The 19,186-nt window shown below is 40.2% G+C and overlaps 1 protein-coding gene across 2 annotated transcripts in view; it reads left to right on the top strand.

Annotated features, from left to right (window-relative positions):
* Nucleotides 1-19,186, top strand: part of LOC129820282 (gamma-aminobutyric acid type B receptor subunit 1-like) — a 294,632-nt gene that overhangs the window by 66,110 nt on the left and 209,336 nt on the right. For both annotated transcript variants that reach the window (XM_055877343.1, XM_055877344.1), the window contains 4 exons: nt 2,315-2,382; nt 2,575-2,713; nt 4,218-4,403; nt 16,677-16,694. In XM_055877343.1, coding sequence (XP_055733318.1) covers nt 2,315-2,382; nt 2,575-2,713; nt 4,218-4,403; nt 16,677-16,694 — 411 coding nt within the window. The remainder of the gene's footprint in view (nt 1-2,314; nt 2,383-2,574; nt 2,714-4,217; nt 4,404-16,676; nt 16,695-19,186) is intronic.

Genomic DNA, 19,186 nt, shown 5'->3' on the forward strand with positions numbered 1-19,186 from the left:
AATAAAGGTGAAATAAAAAAAATAAAAGTAAGTGAAGAAGAAAAAAATACGAAATATCGCTCTCTATCTCTGTCTTGCTTCTCCTTCATTTTGGAAGAAATTAATTTGTTCAAAACGGTTCAACGATTGTCTTTCTCTCTCTTTGAGTCAGGCGGCAGGTAGTCTAGTGGTTAGAGTGTTGGGCCAGTAACCAGCAGGTAGCCTAGTGGTTAGAGTGTTGGACTAGTAACCGTAAATGTTGTTAGATTGAATCCCCGAGCTGACAAGGTCAAAATATGTCGTTCTGCCCCTGAACACGGCAGTTAACCCACTGTTCCCCTGAACAAGGCAGTTAACCCACTGTTCCCCTGAACAAGGCAGTTAACCCACTGTTCCCCTGAACAAGGCAGTTAACCCACTGTTCCCCTGAACAAGGCAGTTAACCCACTGTTCCCCTGAACAAGTCAGTTAGCCCACTGTTCCCCTGAACAAGGCAGTTAAGCCACTGTTCCCCTGAACAAGGCAGTTAAGCCACTGTTCCCCTGAACAAGGCAGTTAACCCACTGTTCCCCTGAACAAGGCAGTTAACCCACTGTTCCCCTGAACAAGGCAGTTAACCCACTGTTCCTAGGCCGTCATTGTAAATACAATTCTTAACTCGTAGTTAAATTTAAAAAAACGACTCACTACATGTTATACACTGCAGTGCTAGCTAGCTGTAGCTTATGCTTTCAGTACGAGATTCATTTTCTGATACTTTGATTGGATGGACAACATGTCAGTTCATACTGCAAAAGCTCTGATAGGTTGTAGGACGTCCTCCAGAAGTGGTCATATTTACTGTGGAAGTCTATGGAAGAGAACCATGAGCCTCCTAGGTTTTGTATTGAAATCAATGTACCCAGAGGAGGACGGAAGCGATCTGTCCTCTGGCTACACCATGGTGCTACCCTACAGAGTACTGTTGAGGCTACTGTAGACCTTCATTGCAAAACAGTGTTTTAATCCATCATTTGGTGACGTGATTATATTTCGTATAGTTTTATTTTTTAATGAAATTCACTGAGGAGGATGGTCCTCCTCTTCTTCCTCTGAGGAGCCTCCACTGAAGAGAGAGAGAGGTACGACGCAGCAGAGCATACGCAATAACCACAATACCAACAGAAATAGAATTGCAATCTATGTGAGAAACACTATGCTATGTGGACTGTTAAGAGGACACAGGCAGTTATCTATTAGATCAAAACCTATTGCTAGTTGGTCTGCTACACTGTTAATCAGCTAAAACTGACAACACGACTACAGCAGTAGAGAGATAGATGTTATGCTCTGTGAATGGCAGCGGTGACATTCCTCAAAATTACATGACATTCAATTATAACTATTACGGGGGTCTAGACGGCAACACTTAATCAGCTGGTACCATTATGCTACTTTAAATGGTTGCCTAATTTTTGTTGTATTGCGAGGTGTTGGGGAGTGGTGTGGTGTGTGTGTGTGAGTGAGGGAGTGTGTGTGTGTGTGTGTGTGTGATTAGCCCTAGAAGCAGGGAGAGTTCACTCCTCTGTCAACATGAAAGGTCTGTTGATGTCTTCATCAGGAGCCTGGCTACCTCCTGTGTGCTATCTCTCCTAGACGAGGTCCTGGCTACCTCCTGTGTGCTATCTCCCCTAGACGAGGTCCTGGCTACCTCCTGTATGCTATCTCCCCTAGACGAGGTCCTGGCTACCTCCTGTATGCTATCTCCCCTAGACGAGGTCCTGGCTACCTCCTGTGTGCTATCTCCCCTAGACGAGGTCCTGGCTACCTCCTGTATGCTATCTCCCCTAGACGAGGTCCTGGCTACTTCCTGTGTGCTATCTCCCCTAGACGAGGTGGTTTACTTGGGCTCTAATCACAATTCATCATTCCTCACATCCTCTCTCCTCGCCTCCTTCTCAAAACTCATTGGAGAAGAAGACCAGAATCTTAATCTCCTCCTCCAATAAGGTTGAAAAGGAGGCGAGGAATCATAATAAGACAGATTGAGGTCTCCATGTCTGATAAGTAGACAGTAGGTATAGCGCTCCACCTAGTGGCGAATGTAGTACACTGCAAAGGGAATGTAGTGCACTATAAAGAGAATGTAGTACACTATAAAGGGAATGTAGTGCACTATAAAGGGAATGTAGTACACTATAAAGGGAATGTAGTACACTATAAAGGGAATGTAGTGCACTATAAAGGGAATGTAGTACACTACAAAGGGCTGGCTGGTTGGTTGGCTGGCTGGCTGGCTCTCATGTCCTGGTCATCTCTCATTTATCTGACGGTGTGTCTCTCCTCTCGTTCCCAGGAGGCTGTGCTATCATCCGTCCTCCCAGAGATGGAGGGATAAGGTATAGAGGACTGACCCAAGAGCAGGTAGGGGCCACAGCTGGTTTATTTACTGTACTGGATTGTAACATCATGTAGATCAGCTGTAGCATCATGTAGATCTCACTTTGTGTGTGCGCGTGTGTGTGTGTGTGTGTGTGTGTCTGTGTGTCTGTGTGTGTGTCTGTGTGTGTGTGTGTGTGTGTGTGTGTGTGTGTGTGTGTGTGTGTGTATATCCAGATCCGCAGTGTACAGGTGCTACCTCTGGACTATGAGATTGAGTACATCTGCAGAGGGAACAGGTGGATCGTAGGACCCAAGGTGAGGAAGTGTCTACCCAACGGTACCTGGACTGACCTCACGCAGCGCAGCAAATGCTGTGAGTTACAACTCTTCTTTCAAACACTCCCTAACTGACTATATCCATTCCCTCTCTATCTCCTCACACTCCCCATGTTTTCTGCCTCTACCCGCCTTTCTCTGATTTTTCTACTGCTTTCATCCAGCCCCTTCAAACAGAGGGACTACTGCTTTTTGAAAAGAGGTAAGGACCTCTAAGCAGCTTCTCTTAAGGCACGCAGCCATGACATGGCAAGAAGATCCCCAGAATGAGTCAAGTTCACCAAAGAGCCCTTTCAGGAAGACACAACATTCTGTAACACCCTGGGTATTATCGACCCCGTCCTTGATCGCGTCGCACCTTGGATTTGTGAACGTAATCAGTAACTTCTTCAACCGTGCACCCCAACACCCTCCACAGTCTAACCACTCACTGTCCGTCTACATTATAGATATATGCACATCTGTTGTCTCTGTAGTGGTTGCTGTCACTCTCTGCCAAAGCTCTTCTTCACAGACTCTGTTGTCTTTCTAGTGGTTGTTCCTTTTGACTTTTTTCACTTTTACAGTAGCACAAGGTTAAAAAACAAATCCATCTCTCTCTCTCTGTCTCTCTCTCTCTCTCTCTCTCTCTCTCTCTCTGTCCCTGGTTTCTCTCTCTCTCTCTGTCTCTCTCTCTGTCTCTCTCTCTCTGTCTCTCTCTCTCTGTCTCTCTCTCTCTCTCTCTCTCTCTCTCTCTCTCTCTCTCTCTCTCTCTCTCTCTCTCTCTGTCTCTCTCTGTCTCCCTCTCTCTCACTCTCCCTCTTTCTCTCTCTCAATTCAATTCAATTCAATTCAATTCAAGGGGCTTTATTGGCATGGGAAACATGTGTTAACATTGCCAAAGCAAGTGAGGTAGATAATATACAAAAGTCAAATAAACAATAAAAATGAACAGTAAACATTACACATACAGAAGTTTCAAAACAATAAAGACATTACAAATGTCATATTATATATATGCAGTGTTGTAAAAATGTACAAATGGTTAAAGCACACAAGTTAAAATAAATAAACATAAATATGGGTTGTATTTACAATGGTGTTTGTTCTTCACTGGTTGCCCTTTTCTGGTGGCAACAGGTCACAAATCTTGCTGCTGTGATGGCACACTGTGGAATTTCACCCAGTAGATATGGGAGTTTATCAAAATTGGATTTGTTTTCGAATTCTTTGTGGATCTGTGTAATCTGAGGGAAATATGTCTCTCTAATATGGTCATACATTGGGCAGGAGGTTAGGAAGTGCAGCTCAGTTTCCACCTCATTTTGTGGGCAGTGAGCACATAGCCTGTCTTCTCTTGAGAGCCATGTCTGCCTACGGCGGCCTTTCTCAATAGCAAGGCTATGCTCACTGAGTCTGTACATAGTCAAAGCTTTCCTTAAGTTTGGGTCAGTCACAGTGGTTAGGTATTCTGCCACTGTATACTCTCTCTCTCTCCCTTTTTTTCTCCCTCTCTCTCACTCTTACCCTCTCTAACCATGATTTATCCATCCCTCTCCCAGTACTACTGTGTCCGCGGGTGTGGACATCTCTGGAGAACGGGCGTGTATCAGAGAGGCCCCTGGGGCCCCCAGTAGAGGGGACCGTACTTCAGTACAGCTGTCTGCCAGGATTCATCCTGATTGGAAGGAACTCCACACACTGCAACAAGCTGGGCAAATGGGACTCGCCCAAACCCGTCTGCCACTGTGAGTACAGATATTGTAGCAAAATTGTTCTGGGATCCAATTGATGTACATTTTTAACAGAACCAATCTTGGAAAAAGTAAAGATTGTTCAACTGGATTGGCTCTGTTAGTGTATAACTTTGTAGTGTATATCTCTGTAGTGAATATCTCTGTAGTGAATAACTCTGTAGTGAATAACTCTGTAGTGAATAACTCTGTAGTGTATAACTCTGTTAGTGTATATCTCTGTAGTGAATAACTCTGTTAGTGAATAACTCTGTTAGTGAATAACTCTGTTAGTGTATAACTCTGTAGTGTATAACTCTGTTAGTGTATAACTCTGTAGTGAATAACTCTGTTAGTGTATAACTCTGTAGTGAATAACTCTGTTAGTGTATAACTCTGTAGTGAATACCTCTGTTAGTGTATAACTCTGTTAGTGAATAACTCTGTTAGTGTATAACTCTGTTAGTGTATAACTCTGTAGTGAATAACTCTGTTAGTGTATAACTCTGTAGTGAATAACTCTGTTAGTGAATAACTCTGTAGTGAATAACTGTTAGTGTATAACTGTTAGTGAATAACTCTGTTAGTGTATAACTCTGTAGTGAATAACTCTGTTAGTGTATAACTCTGTTAGTGAATAACTCTGTTAGTGTATAACTCTGTTAGTGTATAACTCTGTAGTGAATAACTCTGTTAGTGTATAACTCTGTAGTGAATAACTCTGTTAGTGAATAACTCTGTAGTGAAAAACTCTGTTAGTGTATAACTCTGTTAGTGTATAACTGTTAGTGTATAACTCTGTAGTGAATAACTGTTAGTGTATAACTCTGTTAGTGTATAACTGTTAGTGTATAACTCTGTAGTGAATAACTGTTAGTGTATAACTCTGTTAGTGTATAACTGTTAGTGTATAACTGTTAGTGAATAACTCTGTTAGTGTATAACTCTGTAGTGAATAACTGTTAGTGTATAACTGTTAGTGTATAACTCTGTAGTGAATAACTGTTAGTGTATAACTCTGTTAGTGTATAACTGTTAGTGTATAACTGTTAGTGTATAACTGTTAGTGTATAACTCTGTTAGTGTATAACTGTTAATGTATAACTGTTAGTGAATAACTCTGTTAGTGTATAACTGTTAGTGAATAACTCTGTTAGTGTATAACTCTGTTAGTGAATAACTCTGTAGTGTATAACTCTGTTAGTGAATAACTCTGTTAGTGTATAACTCTGTTAGTGTATAACTGTTAGTGAATAACTCTGTTAGTGTATAACTCTGTTAGTGAATAACTCTGTAGTGTATAACTCTGTTAGTGAATAACTCTGTTAGTGTATAACTGTTAGTGAATAACTCTGTTAGTGTATAACTCTGTTAGTGTATAACTCTGTTAGTGTATAACTCTGTTAGTGAATAACTCTGTTAGTGAATAACTCTGTAGTGTATAACTCTGTTAGTGTATAACTCTGTTAGTGTATAACTCTGTAGTGAATAACTCTGTTAGTGAATAACTCTGTAGTGTATAACTCTGTAGTGAATAACTCTGTTAGTGTATAACTGTTAGTGTATAACTGTTAGTGTATAACTCTGTTAGTGAATAACTCTGTAGTGAATAACTCTGTTAGTGTATAACTGTTAGTGTATAACTCTGTTAGTGAATAACTCTGTAGTGAATAACTCTGTAGTGTATAACTCTGTTAGTGAATAACTCTGTAGTGAATAACTCTGTTAGTGTATAACTCTGTTAGTGTATAACTCTGTTAGTGAATAACTCTGTAGTGAATAACTCTGTATTGTATATCTCTGTTAGTGTATATCTCTGTAGTGTATATCTCTGTAGTGTATATCTCTGTTAGTGTATAACTCTGTTAGTGTATAACTCTGTTAGTGAATAACTCTGTAGTGTATATCTCTGTTAGTGTATAACTCTGTTAGTGTATAACTCTGTTAGTGAATAACTCTGTTAGTGAATAACTCTGTTAGTGTATAACTGTTAGTGAATAACTCTGTTAGTGTATAACTCTGTTAGTGTATAACTCTGTAGTGTATATCTCTGTAGTGAATAACTCTGTTAGTGTATAACTGTTAGTGTATAACTCTGTAGTGAATAACTCTGTTAGTGTATAACTCTGTAGTGAATAACTCTGTAGTGAATAACTCTGTAGTGTATAACTCTGTTAGTGAATAACTCTGTTAGTGTATAACTCTGTAGTGAATAACTCTGTAGTGAATAACTCTGTAGTGTATAACTCTGTAGTGAATAACTCTGTAGTGAATAACTCTGTAGTGTATAACTCTGTAGTGAATAACTCTGTAGTGTGTAACTCTGTAGTGTATAACTCTGTAGTGAATAACTCTGTAGTGTATATCTCTGTAGTGAATAACTCTGTAGTGTGTAACTCTGTAGTGTATAACTCTGTTAGTGTATAACTCTGTTAGTGTATATCTCTGTTATTGAATAACTGTTAGTGTATATCTCTGTAGTGTATAACTCTGTAGTGAATAACTCTGTAGTGTATATCTCTGTAGTGTATAACTGTTAGTGTATAACTCTGTTAGTGTATAACTGTTAGTGTATATCTCTGTAGTGTATATCTCTGTAGTGTATAACTGTTAGTGTATAACTCTGTTAGTGTATAACTGTTAGTGTATATCTCTGTAGTGTATATCTCTGTAGTGTATAACTGTTAGTGTATAACTCTGTTAGTGTATAACTGTTAGTGGATATCTCTGTAGTGTATAACTCTGTTAGTGTATAACTGTTAGTGTATATCTCTGTAGTGTATAACTGTTAGTGTATAACTCTGTAGTGTATATCTCTGTAGTGAATAACTCTGTTAGTGTATAACTGTTAGTGTATAACTCTGTAGTGAATAACTCTGTTAGTGTATAACTCTGTAGTGAATAACTCTGTAGTGAATAACTCTGTAGTGAATAACTCTGTTAGTGTATAACTCTGTTAGTGTATAACTGTTAGTGTACAACTCTGTAGTGTATATCTCTGTAGTGAATAACTCTGTTAGTGTATAACTCTGTAGTGAATATCTCTGTAGTGTATAACTCTGTTAGTGTACAACTCTGTAGTGTATATCTCTGTAGTGAATAACTCTGTTAGTGTATAACTCTGTAGTGAATATCTCTGTAGTGTATAACTCTGTTAGTGTATAACTCTGTAGTGTATAACTCTGTAGTGTATAACTCTGTTAGTGTATAACTGTTAGTGTATATCTCTGTAGTGTATAACTCTGTTAGTGTATAACTGTTAGTGTATAACTCTGTAGTGTATATCTCTGTAGTGAATAACTCTGTTAGTGTATAACTGTTAGTGTATAACTCTGTAGTGAATAACTCTGTTAGTGAATAACTCTGTAGTGTATAACTCTGTAGTGAATAACTCTGTAGTGTGTAACTCTGTAGTGTATAACTCTGTAGTGAATAACTCTGTAGTGTATATCTCTGTAGTGAATAACTCTGTAGTGTGTAACTCTGTAGTGTATAACTCTGTTAGTGTATAACTCTGTTAGTGTATATCTCTGTTATTGAATAACTGTTAGTGTATATCTCTGTAGTGTATAACTCTGTAGTGAATAACTCTGTAGTGTATATCTCTGTAGTGTATAACTGTTAGTGAATAACTCTGTTAGTGTATAACTGTTAGTGTATAACTCTGTAGTGAATAACTCTGTTAGTGTATAACTCTGTAGTGAATAACTCTGTTAGTGTATAACTCTGTTAGTGTATAACTCTGTAGTGAATAACTGTTAGTGTATATCTCTGTAGTGTATAACTCTGTTAGTGTATATCTCTGTAGTGAATAACTCTGTTAGTGTATAACTCTGTAGTGAATATCTCTGTAGTGTATAACTCTGTTAGTGTACAACTCTGTAGTGTATATCTCTGTAGTGAATAACTCTGTTAGTGTATAACTCTGTAGTGAATATCTCTGTAGTGTATAACTCTGTTAGTGTATAACTCTGTAGTGTATAACTCTGTAGTGTATATCTCTGTAGTGAATAACTCTGTAGTGAATAACTCTGTTAGTGTATAACTCTGTTAGTGTATAACTGTTAGTGTATAACTCTGTAGTGTATATCTCTGTAGTGAATAACTCTGTTAGTGTATAACTCTGTAGTGAATATCTCTGTAGTGTATAACTCTGTTAGTGTATAACTCTGTAGTGAATAACTCTGTTAGTGTATATCTCTGTAGTGAATAACTCTGTTAGTGTATAACTCTGTTAGTGTATAACTTTGTTAGTGTATAACTTTGTAGTGTATAACTCTGTTAGTGTATAACTCTGTAGTGAATAACTCTGTAGTGTATATCTCTGTAGTGAATAACTCTGTAGTGTATAACTCTGTTAGTGTATAACTTTGTTAGTGTATAACTTTGTAGTGTATAACTCTGTTAGTGTATAACTCTGTTAGTGTATAACTCTGTAGTGAATAACTCTGTAGTGAATAACTCTGTAGTGTATAACTCTGTTAGTGTATAACTCTGTTAGTGAATAACTCTGTAGTGAATAACTCTGTAGTGTATAACTCTGTTAGTGTATATCTCTGTAGTGAATAACTCTGTTAGTGTATAACTCTGTTAGTGAATAACTCTGTAGTGTATAACTCTGTTAGTGAATAACTCTGTTAGTGTAAGGGCTGTTGTCCTCCTCTTCCTCGGACGAGGAGAGGAGAGAAGGATCAGTGGACCAATACGCAGCAGTAGGGAAATAAGCCATCTCTTTATTTGAATACGACGGCAAAAGCGAAAACAAAACACTTACAAAATTACAAAATAAGAAAACGTCGTAGACGAAAACCTGAACATGAACTTACATAACTAAACGTAGAACTCACGGACAGGAACAGACTACATCAAACGAACGAACAGCCAAACAGTCCCGTATGGTACAGACATAGACGAAACAGGAGACAATCACCCACAAACAAACAGTGAGAACACCCTACCTAAATATGACTCTCAATTAGAGGAAAACGCAAAACACCTGCCTCTAATTAAGAGCCATACCAGGCAACCCAAAACCAACATAGAAACAGAAAACATAGACTGCCCACCCAAAACTCACGCCCTGACCATTATACACATACAAAAACAACAGAAAACAGGTCAGGAACGTGACAGTTATTGTATAACTCTGTTAGTGTATAACTCTGTTAGTGTATATCTCTGTTAGTGTATAACTCTGTTAGTGTATAACTGTTAGTGTATAACTCTGTTAGTGAATAACTCTGTTAGTGTATAACTGTTAGTGTATAACTCTGTAGTGAATAACTCTGTAGTGAATAACTCTGTAGTGTATAACTCTGTAGTGTATAATTCTGTAGTGAATAACTCTGTTAGTGAATAACTCTGTTAGTGTATAACTGTTAGTGTATAACTCTGTAGTGAATAACTCTGTTAGTGAATAACTCTGTAGTGAATAACTGTTAGTGTATAACTGTTAGTGTATAACTGTTAGTGAATAACTCTGTAGTGTATAACTCTGTAGTGTATAACTCTGTAGTGAATAACTCTGTAGTGAATAACTCTGTAGTGAATAACTCTGTTAGTGTATAACTGTTAGTGAATAACTCTGTTAGTGAATAACCCTGTAGTGAATAACTCTGTTAGTGTATAACTGTTAGTGAATAACTCTGTTAGTGAATAACTCTGTTAGTGTATAACTCTGTAGTGAATAACTCTGTTAGTGTATATCTCTGTAGTGAATAACTCTGTTAGTGTATAACTCTGTTAGTGTATAACTTTGTTAGTGTATAACTTTGTAGTGTATAACTCTGTTAGTGTATAACTCTGTAGTGAATAACTCTGTAGTGTATATCTCTGTAGTGAATAACTCTGTAGTGTATAACTCTGTTAGTGTATAACTTTGTTAGTGTATAACTTTGTAGTGTATAACTTTGTAGTGTATAACTCTGTTAGTGTATAACTCTGTTAGTGTATAACTCTGTAGTGAATAACTCTGTAGTGAATAACTCTGTAGTGTATAACTCTGTTAGTGTATAACTCTGTTAGTGAATAACTCTGTAGTGAATAACTCTGTAGTGTATAACTCTGTTAGTGTATATCTCTGTAGTGAATAACTCTGTTAGTGTATAACTCTGTTAGTGAATAACTCTGTAGTGTATAACTCTGTTAGTGAATAACTCTGTAGTGTATATCTCTGTAGTGTATAACTCTGTTAGTGTATAACTCTGTTAGTGTAAGGGCTGTTGTCCTCCTCTTCCTCGGACGAGGAGAGGAGAGAAGGATCAGTGGACCAATACGCAGCAGTAGGGAAATAAGCCATCTCTTTATTTGAATACGACGGCAAAAGCGAAAACAAAACACTTACAAAATTACAAAATAAGAAAACGTCGTAGACGAAAACCTGAACATGAACTTACATAACTAAACGTAGAACTCACGGACAGGAACAGACTACATCAAACGAACGAACAGCCAAACAGTCCCGTATGGTACAGACATAGACGAAACAGGAGACAATCACCCACAAACAAACAGTGAGAACACCCTACCTAAATATGACTCTCAATTAGAGGAAAACGCAAAACACCTGCCTCTAATTAAGAGCCATACCAGGCAACCCAAAACCAACATAGAAACAGAAAACATAGACTGCCCACCCAAAACTCACGCCCTGACCATTATACACATACAAAAACAACAGAAAACAGGTCAGGAACGTGACAGTTAGTGTATAACTCTGTTAGTGTATAACTCTGTTAGTGTATATCTCTGTTAGTGTATAACTCTGTTAGTGTATAACTGTTAGTGTATAACTCTGTTAGTGAATAACTCTGTTAGTGTATAACTGTTAGTGTATAACTCTGTAGTGAATAACTCTGTAGTGAATAACTCTGTAGTGTATAACTCTGTAGTGTATAATTCTGTAGTGAATAACTCTGTTAGTGAATAACTCTGTTAGTGTATAACTGTTAGTGTATAACTCTGTAGTGAATAACTCTGTTAGTGAATAACTCTGTAGTGAATAACTGTTAGTGTATAACTGTTAGTGTATAACTGTTAGTGAATAACTCTGTAGTGTATAACTCTGTAGTGTATAACTCTGTAGTGAATAACTCTGTAGTGAATAACTCTGTAGTGAATAACTCTGTTAGTGTATAACTGTTAGTGAATAACTCTGTTAGTGAATAACCCTGTAGTGAATAACTCTGTTAGTGTATAACTGTTAGTGAATAACTCTGTTAGTGAATAACTCTGTTAGTGTATAACTGTTAGTGAATAACTCTGTTAGTGAATAACTCTGTTAGTGTATAACTCTGTTAGTGTATAACTCTGTAGTGTATAACTGTTAGTGTATATCTCTGTAGTGAATAACTCTGTTAGTGTATATCTCTGTAGTGAATAACTCTGTTAGTGAATAACTCTGTAGTGAATAACTCTGTAGTGAATAACTCTGTAGTGAATAACTCTGTTAGTGTATAACTCTGTTAGTGTATAACTCTGTTAGTGAATAACTCTGTTAGTGAATAACTCTGTTAGTGTATAACTCTGTTAGTGTATAACTCTGTAGTGTATAACTGTTAGTGTATATCTCTGTAGTGTATAACTGTTAGTGTATATCTCTGTAGTGAATAACTCTGTTAGTGTATATCTCTGTAGTGAATAACTCTGTAGTGTATAACTGTTAGTGTATAACTCTGTAGTGTATAACTCTGTTAGTGAATAACTCTGTTAGTGAATAACTCTGTTAGTGTATAACTCTGTTAGTGAATAACTCTGTTAGTGTATAACTCTGTTAGTGTATAACTCTGTAGTGAATAACTCTGTTAGTGAATATCTCTGTTAGTGAATAACTCTGTAGTGAATAACTCTGTTAGTGTATAACTGTTAGTGAATAACTCTGTTAGTGTATAACTCTGTTAGTGTATAACTCTGTTAGTGTATAACTCTGTTAGTGTATAACTCTGTTAGTGAATAACTCTGTAGTGAATAACTCTGTAGTGAATAACTCTGTAGTGAATAACTCTACTAGTGAATAACTCTGTTAGTGTATATCTCTGTAGTGAATAACTCTGTTAGTGTATAACTCTGTAGTGTATATCTCTGTAGTGTATAACTGTTAGTGTATATCTCTGTAGTGTATAACTGTTAGTGTATATCTCTGTAGTGAATAACTCTGTTAGTGTATAACTCTGTAGTGTATATCTCTGTAGTGTATAACTGTTAGTGTATATCTCTGTAGTGTATAACTGTTAGTGTATATCTCTGTAGTGAATAACTCTGTTATTGTATAACTCTGTAGTGAATAACTCTGTAGTGTATAACTCTGTAGTGTATAACTCTGTAGTGTATATCTCTGTAGTGTATAACTCTGTTAGTGTATAACTGTTAGTGTATAACTCTGTTAGTGTATAACTCTGTTAGTGTATAACTGTTAGTGTATAACTGTTAGTGTATATCTCTGTTAGTGAATAACTCTGTAGTGTATAACTGTTAGTGTATAACTCTGTTAGTGAATAACTCTGTTAGTGTATAACTCTGTATTGTATAACTCTGTTAGTGAATAACTCTGTTAGTGTATAACTCTGTATTGTATAACTCTGTAGTGTATAACTCTGTTAGTGAATAACTCTGTAGTGTATAACTCTGTAGTGTATAACTCTGTTAGTGAATAACTCTGTATTGTATAACTCTGTAGTGAATAACTCTGTAGTGTATAACTCTGTAGTGAATAACTCTGTAGTGTATAACTCTGTTAGTGTATAACTCTGTTAGTGTAAGGGCTGTTGTCCTCCTCTTCCTCGGACGAGGAGAGGAGAGAAGGATCAGTGGACCAATACGCAGCAGTAGGGAAATAAGCCATCTCTTTATTTGAATACGACGGCAAAAGCGAAAACAAAACACTTACAAATTTACAAAACAAGAAAACGACGTAGACGAAAACCTGAACATGAACTTACATAACTAAACGTAGAACTCACGGACAGGAACAGACTACATCAAACGAACGAACAGCCAAACAGTCCTGTATGGTACAGACATAGACGAAACAGGAGACAATCACCCACAAACAAACAGTGAGAACACCCTACCTAAATATGACTCTCAATTAGAGGAAAACGCAAAACACCTGCCTCTAATTAAGAGCCATACCAGGCAACCCAAAACCAACATAGAAACAGAAAACATAGACTGCCCACCCAAAACTCACGCCCTGACCATTATACACATACAAAAACAACAGAAAACAGGTCAGGAACGTGACAGAACCCCCCCCTCAAGGTGCGAACGCCGGGCGCACCAGCACAAAGTCCAGGGGAGGGTCTGGGTGGGCAGTTGACCACGGTGGTGGCTCAGGCTCCGGACGCTGTCCCCACACCACCATAGTCACTCCCCGCTTCTGTATTCCCCTCCCAATGACCACCCTCCAACTAAAACCCCCTAAATGAACGGCCAGCACCGGGACAAGGGGCAGCACCGGGACAAGGGGCAGCACCGGGACAAGGGGCAGCACCGGGACAAGGGGCAGCACCGGGACAAGGGGCAGCACCGGGATAAGGGGCAGCACCAGGATAAGGGGCAGCACCAGGATAAGGACCAGCACCGGGATAAGGGGCAGCACCGGGACAAGGGGCAGCACCGGGACAAGGGGCAGCACCGGGACAAGGGGTAGCACCGGGACAAGGGGCAGCACCGGGATAAGGGGCAGCACCGGGACAAGGGGCAGCACCGGGATAAGGGGCGGCAGGTCCCGGCTGAGGAACTCTGGCAGATCCTGGCTGAGGGACTCTGGCAGGTCCTGGCTGAGGGACTCTGGCAGGTCCTGGCTGAGGGACTCTGGCAGGTCCTGGCTGAGGGACTCTGGCAGGTCCTGGCTGAGGGACTCTGGCAGGTCCTGGCTGAGGGACTCTGGCTGGTCCTGGCTGAGGGACTCTGGCAGGTCCTGGCTGAGGGACTCTGGCAGGTCCTGGCTGGACGGCTCTGGCAGGTCCTGGCTGGACGGCTCTGGCAGATCCTGGCTGGACGGCTCTGGCAGGTCCTGGCTGGACGGCTCTGGCAGGTCCTGGCTGGACGGCTCTGGCAGGTCCTGGCTGGACGGCTCTGGCAGGTCCTGGCTGGACGGCTCTGGCAGGTCCTGGCTGGACGGCTCTGGCAGGTCATGGCAGGACGGCTCTGGCTGGTCATGGCAGGACGGCTCTGGCTGGTCATGGCAGGACGGCTCTGGCTGGTCATGGCAGGACGGCTCTGGCTGGTCATGGCAGGACGGCTCTGGCTGGTCATGGCAGGACGGCTCTGGCTGGTCATGGCAGGACGGCTCTGGCTGGTCATGGCAGGACGGCTCTGTAGGGAGGAGACGGAGAGACAGCCTGGTGCGTGGTATAGGCACTGGCTGCGCTGGAGAGGAGGAAACAGCTGGAGAGAGAACCCGGAGAGACAGCCTGGTACGGGGGGCTGCCACCGGAGGACTGGTACATGGAGGTGGCACCGGGTATACCGGACCGTGAAGGAGGACACGTGCTCTTGAGCACCGAGCCTGCCCAACCTTACCAGGTTGAATGGTGCCCGTAGCCCTGCCAGTGCGGCGAGGTGGAATAGCCCGCACTGGGCTATAATGGCAAACCGGGGACACCATTCGTAAGGCTGGTGCCATGTATGCCGGCCCGAGGAGACGCACTGGTGGCCAGATGCGTTGGGCCGGCTTCATAACATCCAGCTCGATGCCCAACTTAGCCCTCCCAGTGCGGCAAGGTGGAATAGCCCGCACTGGTCTAAGCACGCGTACTGGGGACACCGTGCGCTTTACCGCATAACACGGTGTCTTACCAGTACGACGCCCTCTCACTCCACGGTAAGCACGGGGAGTTGGCTCAGGTATCCTACCCGGCTTTGCCACACTCCTCGTGTACCCCCCCCCAAGAAATTTTTGGGTCTGACTCACGGGCTCCCAACCGCGTCGCCGCGCTGCCTCCTCATACCAGCGCCTCTCTGCCTTCGCTGCTTCCAACTCCGCCTTGGGACGGCGATATTCCCCTGGCTGAGCCCAGGGTCCTCTACCGTCCAGGATCTCCTCCCAAGTCCAGGAGTCCTGGTTGCTCTGTTGAGCTTTCCCTTGCCGCTTGGTCCTAGTTTGGTGGGTGATTCTGTAAGGGCTGTTGTCCTCCTCTTCCTCGGACGAGGAGAGGAGAGAAGGATCAGTGGACCAATACGCAGCAGTAGGGAAATAAGCCATCTCTTTATTTGAATACGACGGCAAAAGCGAAAACAAAACACTTACAAAATTACAAAATAAGAAAACGACGTAGACGAAAACCTGAACATGAACTTACATAACTAAACGTAGAACTCACGGACAGGAACAGACTACATCAAACGAACGAACAGCCAAACAGTCCCGTATGGTACAGACATAGACGAAACAGGAGACAATCACCCACAAACAAACAGTGAGAACACCCTACCTAAATATGACTCTCAATTAGAGGAAAACGGAAAACACCTGCCTCTAATTAAGAGCCATACCAGGCAACCCAAAACCAACATAGAAACAGAAAACATAGACTGCCCACCCAAAACTCACGCCCTGACCATTATACACATACAAAAACAACAGAAAACAGGTCAGGAACGTGACAGTTAGTGTATAACTCTGTAGTGAATATCTCTGTTAGTGAATAACTCTGTAGTGAATAACTCTGTAGTGTATATCTCTGTTAGTGTATAACTCTGTTAGTGAATATCTCTGTTAGTGAATATCTCTGTAGTGAATAACTCTGTTAGTGTATAACTCTGTTAGTGAATAACTCTGTAGTGAATAACTCTGTAGTGTATATCTCTGTTAGTGTATAACTCTGTTAGTGTATAACTCTGTAGTGAATAACTCTGTAGTGTATATCTCTGTTAGTGTATATCTCTGTTAGTGTATAACTCTGTTAGTGTATAACTCTGTAGTGTATATCTCTGTTAGTGAATAACTCTGTAGTGTATAACTCTGTTAGTGTATAACTCTGTTAGTGTATATCTCTGTTAGTGAATAACTCTGTTAGTGAATAACTCTGTTAGTGTATATCTCTGTAGTGTATATCTCTGTAGTGTATAACTCTGTAGTGTATAACTCTGTTAGTGTATAACTCTGTTAGTGTATAACTCTGTAGTGTATAACTCTGTAGTGTATATCTCTGTAGTGTATAACTCTGTTAGTTTATAACTATGTTTCCAGTAAGATATAAAGTAGCACTATATCCAGTATTTGTTGTGTGAATAGAAAGTAACACAGTTCTCTGTTTCTTTCTTCCTTCATGTCTCCGTTTGAAGATGACAGACATTATACAGGTGAGACCATTTTCCAACATTTCACCTGTGATATTATATTGATTTTTATTTGATCGCTTTCCATTTAGCTTTTCCATTTTTTTAAGTCTTCAAGTGAAGTAACATTTATTTACCTGCCCAAATAATTTGATAAATGTATCGCTGTTTACGTCCACCACATGGTGGCAGTGTTGAGCTGTAAATGTTTTCTAACGTTGTCATAACAACCTCATATGCCCAACTGTGTGTGATCGACAATGTTACAGATTGTATAGAGTTCAGGCGTCGTTCAAGGAAAGATGTCTATGAGAAAATGAAGATATAATTTAAAGCTAAAAATGTTATGGGTATCAGCACAGTTATCTGTCCTTCTGTGACGGTATAGCAGTGGTGATTTTAGCATGTAAAACTTAACAATCAGCATGTTAAACAAAACCATCGGGAGGCATGCCAGCAAAGTCATTACACAACACAACACTAAACAATACATTACTTGCACTATAACAGTGACAACTGTGCCCGAAAACGGTTATGGCCTACATAAAGCTGTCCCAACAGCAGAGCTTTCTTTCCACCACCATGAAGTGAATCCTTACCTGATTATCGGCAGAGCTTTGTCTGTCAGGAAACAGTTCATTCAGCCTCATTTACAGCCTTTTAAGAAAGCATAGCTGATATGGCTGACTCACTTAAAGAAATGTGGTTTCTACTGACAATTGAGATGTACAAACTATGGCATTCTTCGACAGATACTGACGATTTAATATTCTCACCACCGGGAATGGTAAAGGTCGAAACCGATCTGTTAAAATCAATAAATGACAAACTGGGTTTACTTGAATTACTTAGTAAGGATATAAAAGAGTTAAAGGCAAGCCTAGAGATGAGTGATGAAAAAGCTGCGACATTGGAGAAGGAAACACACGCGCTAAAAGGGACAGTCAATAAGATTCAAACCGAAATGAATGGAATTAAAAAAGAGAACATCGTTCTGAAAGAAGCCTTACTGGAGATTCAAACTAGATCCATGAGAGAGAATTTGGTACTTACAGGTATCCAAGAAAAAGAAGGAGAAGTTCCTGAATCTATAGTTAGAGAGTTCCTCCGTACAGCGCTTCAGATTCCATGCGAAGTTGTCGACAAAATCCAACTTGAACGTGTTCACCGCTTCGGACAGAGAGGGCAGAGGTACGAACGCCCAATCGTTGCAAAATTTGCTTCATTTAAAGATAAAATAATGGTTAAAAGCCTAGGTAAAAGACTTGCTGGGACCAAAATTGGCATGAATGATCAGTTTCCGAAAGAAATTGCAGAACGGCGCAAAGTTCTGTATCCAATTTTCAAAGAAAACAGATTAAAAGCGAAACGAGTAGCTCTCGTCGTTGATAAACTATATATTGATAACCAGTTGTTCAGAGACACAAAGACTACTCCATGGTTATTTTAAAATTTACAAAATTCTCATAGACGAGGAAAATAAACACAATTCAAGCCCGGTTACTGATTGTAACAATACAACAAAAAATATAGCTTTTTTATAAATCTTCACATATAACTAATTGAACACACAAGCACTATTTTTACACAGTGAAGATAAAACTAAGTAAACAGAAGGCACAGTATGTGTGGATGGTATGGTTTGTGTTTATTTTATTTTTTATCTTATTTGTTATGTTTGGAAAGTTGAGTGAGTGAGTAATGAAATGGTTGCATATCCCAGAGCCAATGTATTGCTGTGAGCCGGGTATGAGAGGGCTTTCAATGTTGTTCAGATGATGGATATACTTTTATAATGAATTATACGTCTTATTTATTTATTGTCCTATCATGGAAAACTACATTTTTTTTATCTTAATAAATTATATCTAATTATTATCCTATTTTAATGGTACTGTCTATGGCCCTATACCCTAGACACCCACCTGAATGACCCAGATATTAAGGAGAAGTCCCTAACTGTTTTATGTGCTCGCTGTAAGTGGTCTATATGCAGCTAAAATGAGGTCAGAGACCAAGAGCAGCACTGCCCCCTCAAGATTCTGAGCCTGCTTGGCAGGGTTGGTCCTGCAAAGCCAAAGCCCCCTAAAGGGAGAGGAAAATATACAAGGAATTTCTCAAAGCTGCTAATGAGAACCTTGACGACCTTGTACCTAGCCGGTGGGGATTCCGGTGGGGTACCCCCACCCAGGCAGTGGCAGTGCTGGCAACACTAGCTGCAGTAACCCATGGGGAGGGGGTCACACTCGGACATTCAGAGAGGGGGTATATTATTGTGGCCCTGGTGGCACAGAATCAAGGTCGGACTGCATGGAGATACGTGGGGACATGGTCATGACTGGTGGCCGTATTGTGGGTGTTTTTTCAGGAATAGGGTGTACATTTGACTGCCATTATCTAGGATATGACAATGGTAAATAAATTTCAATTTTTGCTTATTTTTTTGCGCCGTCTTGCAGGCCTTCTCATGCAGCTGCAACTGCAATAGCATTTGGAAATCATGACCCATCTTGAGT

This window comes from Salvelinus fontinalis, chromosome 22 (genome assembly GCF_029448725.1).
Source record: "Salvelinus fontinalis isolate EN_2023a chromosome 22, ASM2944872v1, whole genome shotgun sequence".
Taxonomy (NCBI): Eukaryota; Metazoa; Chordata; class Actinopteri; order Salmoniformes; family Salmonidae; genus Salvelinus; species Salvelinus fontinalis.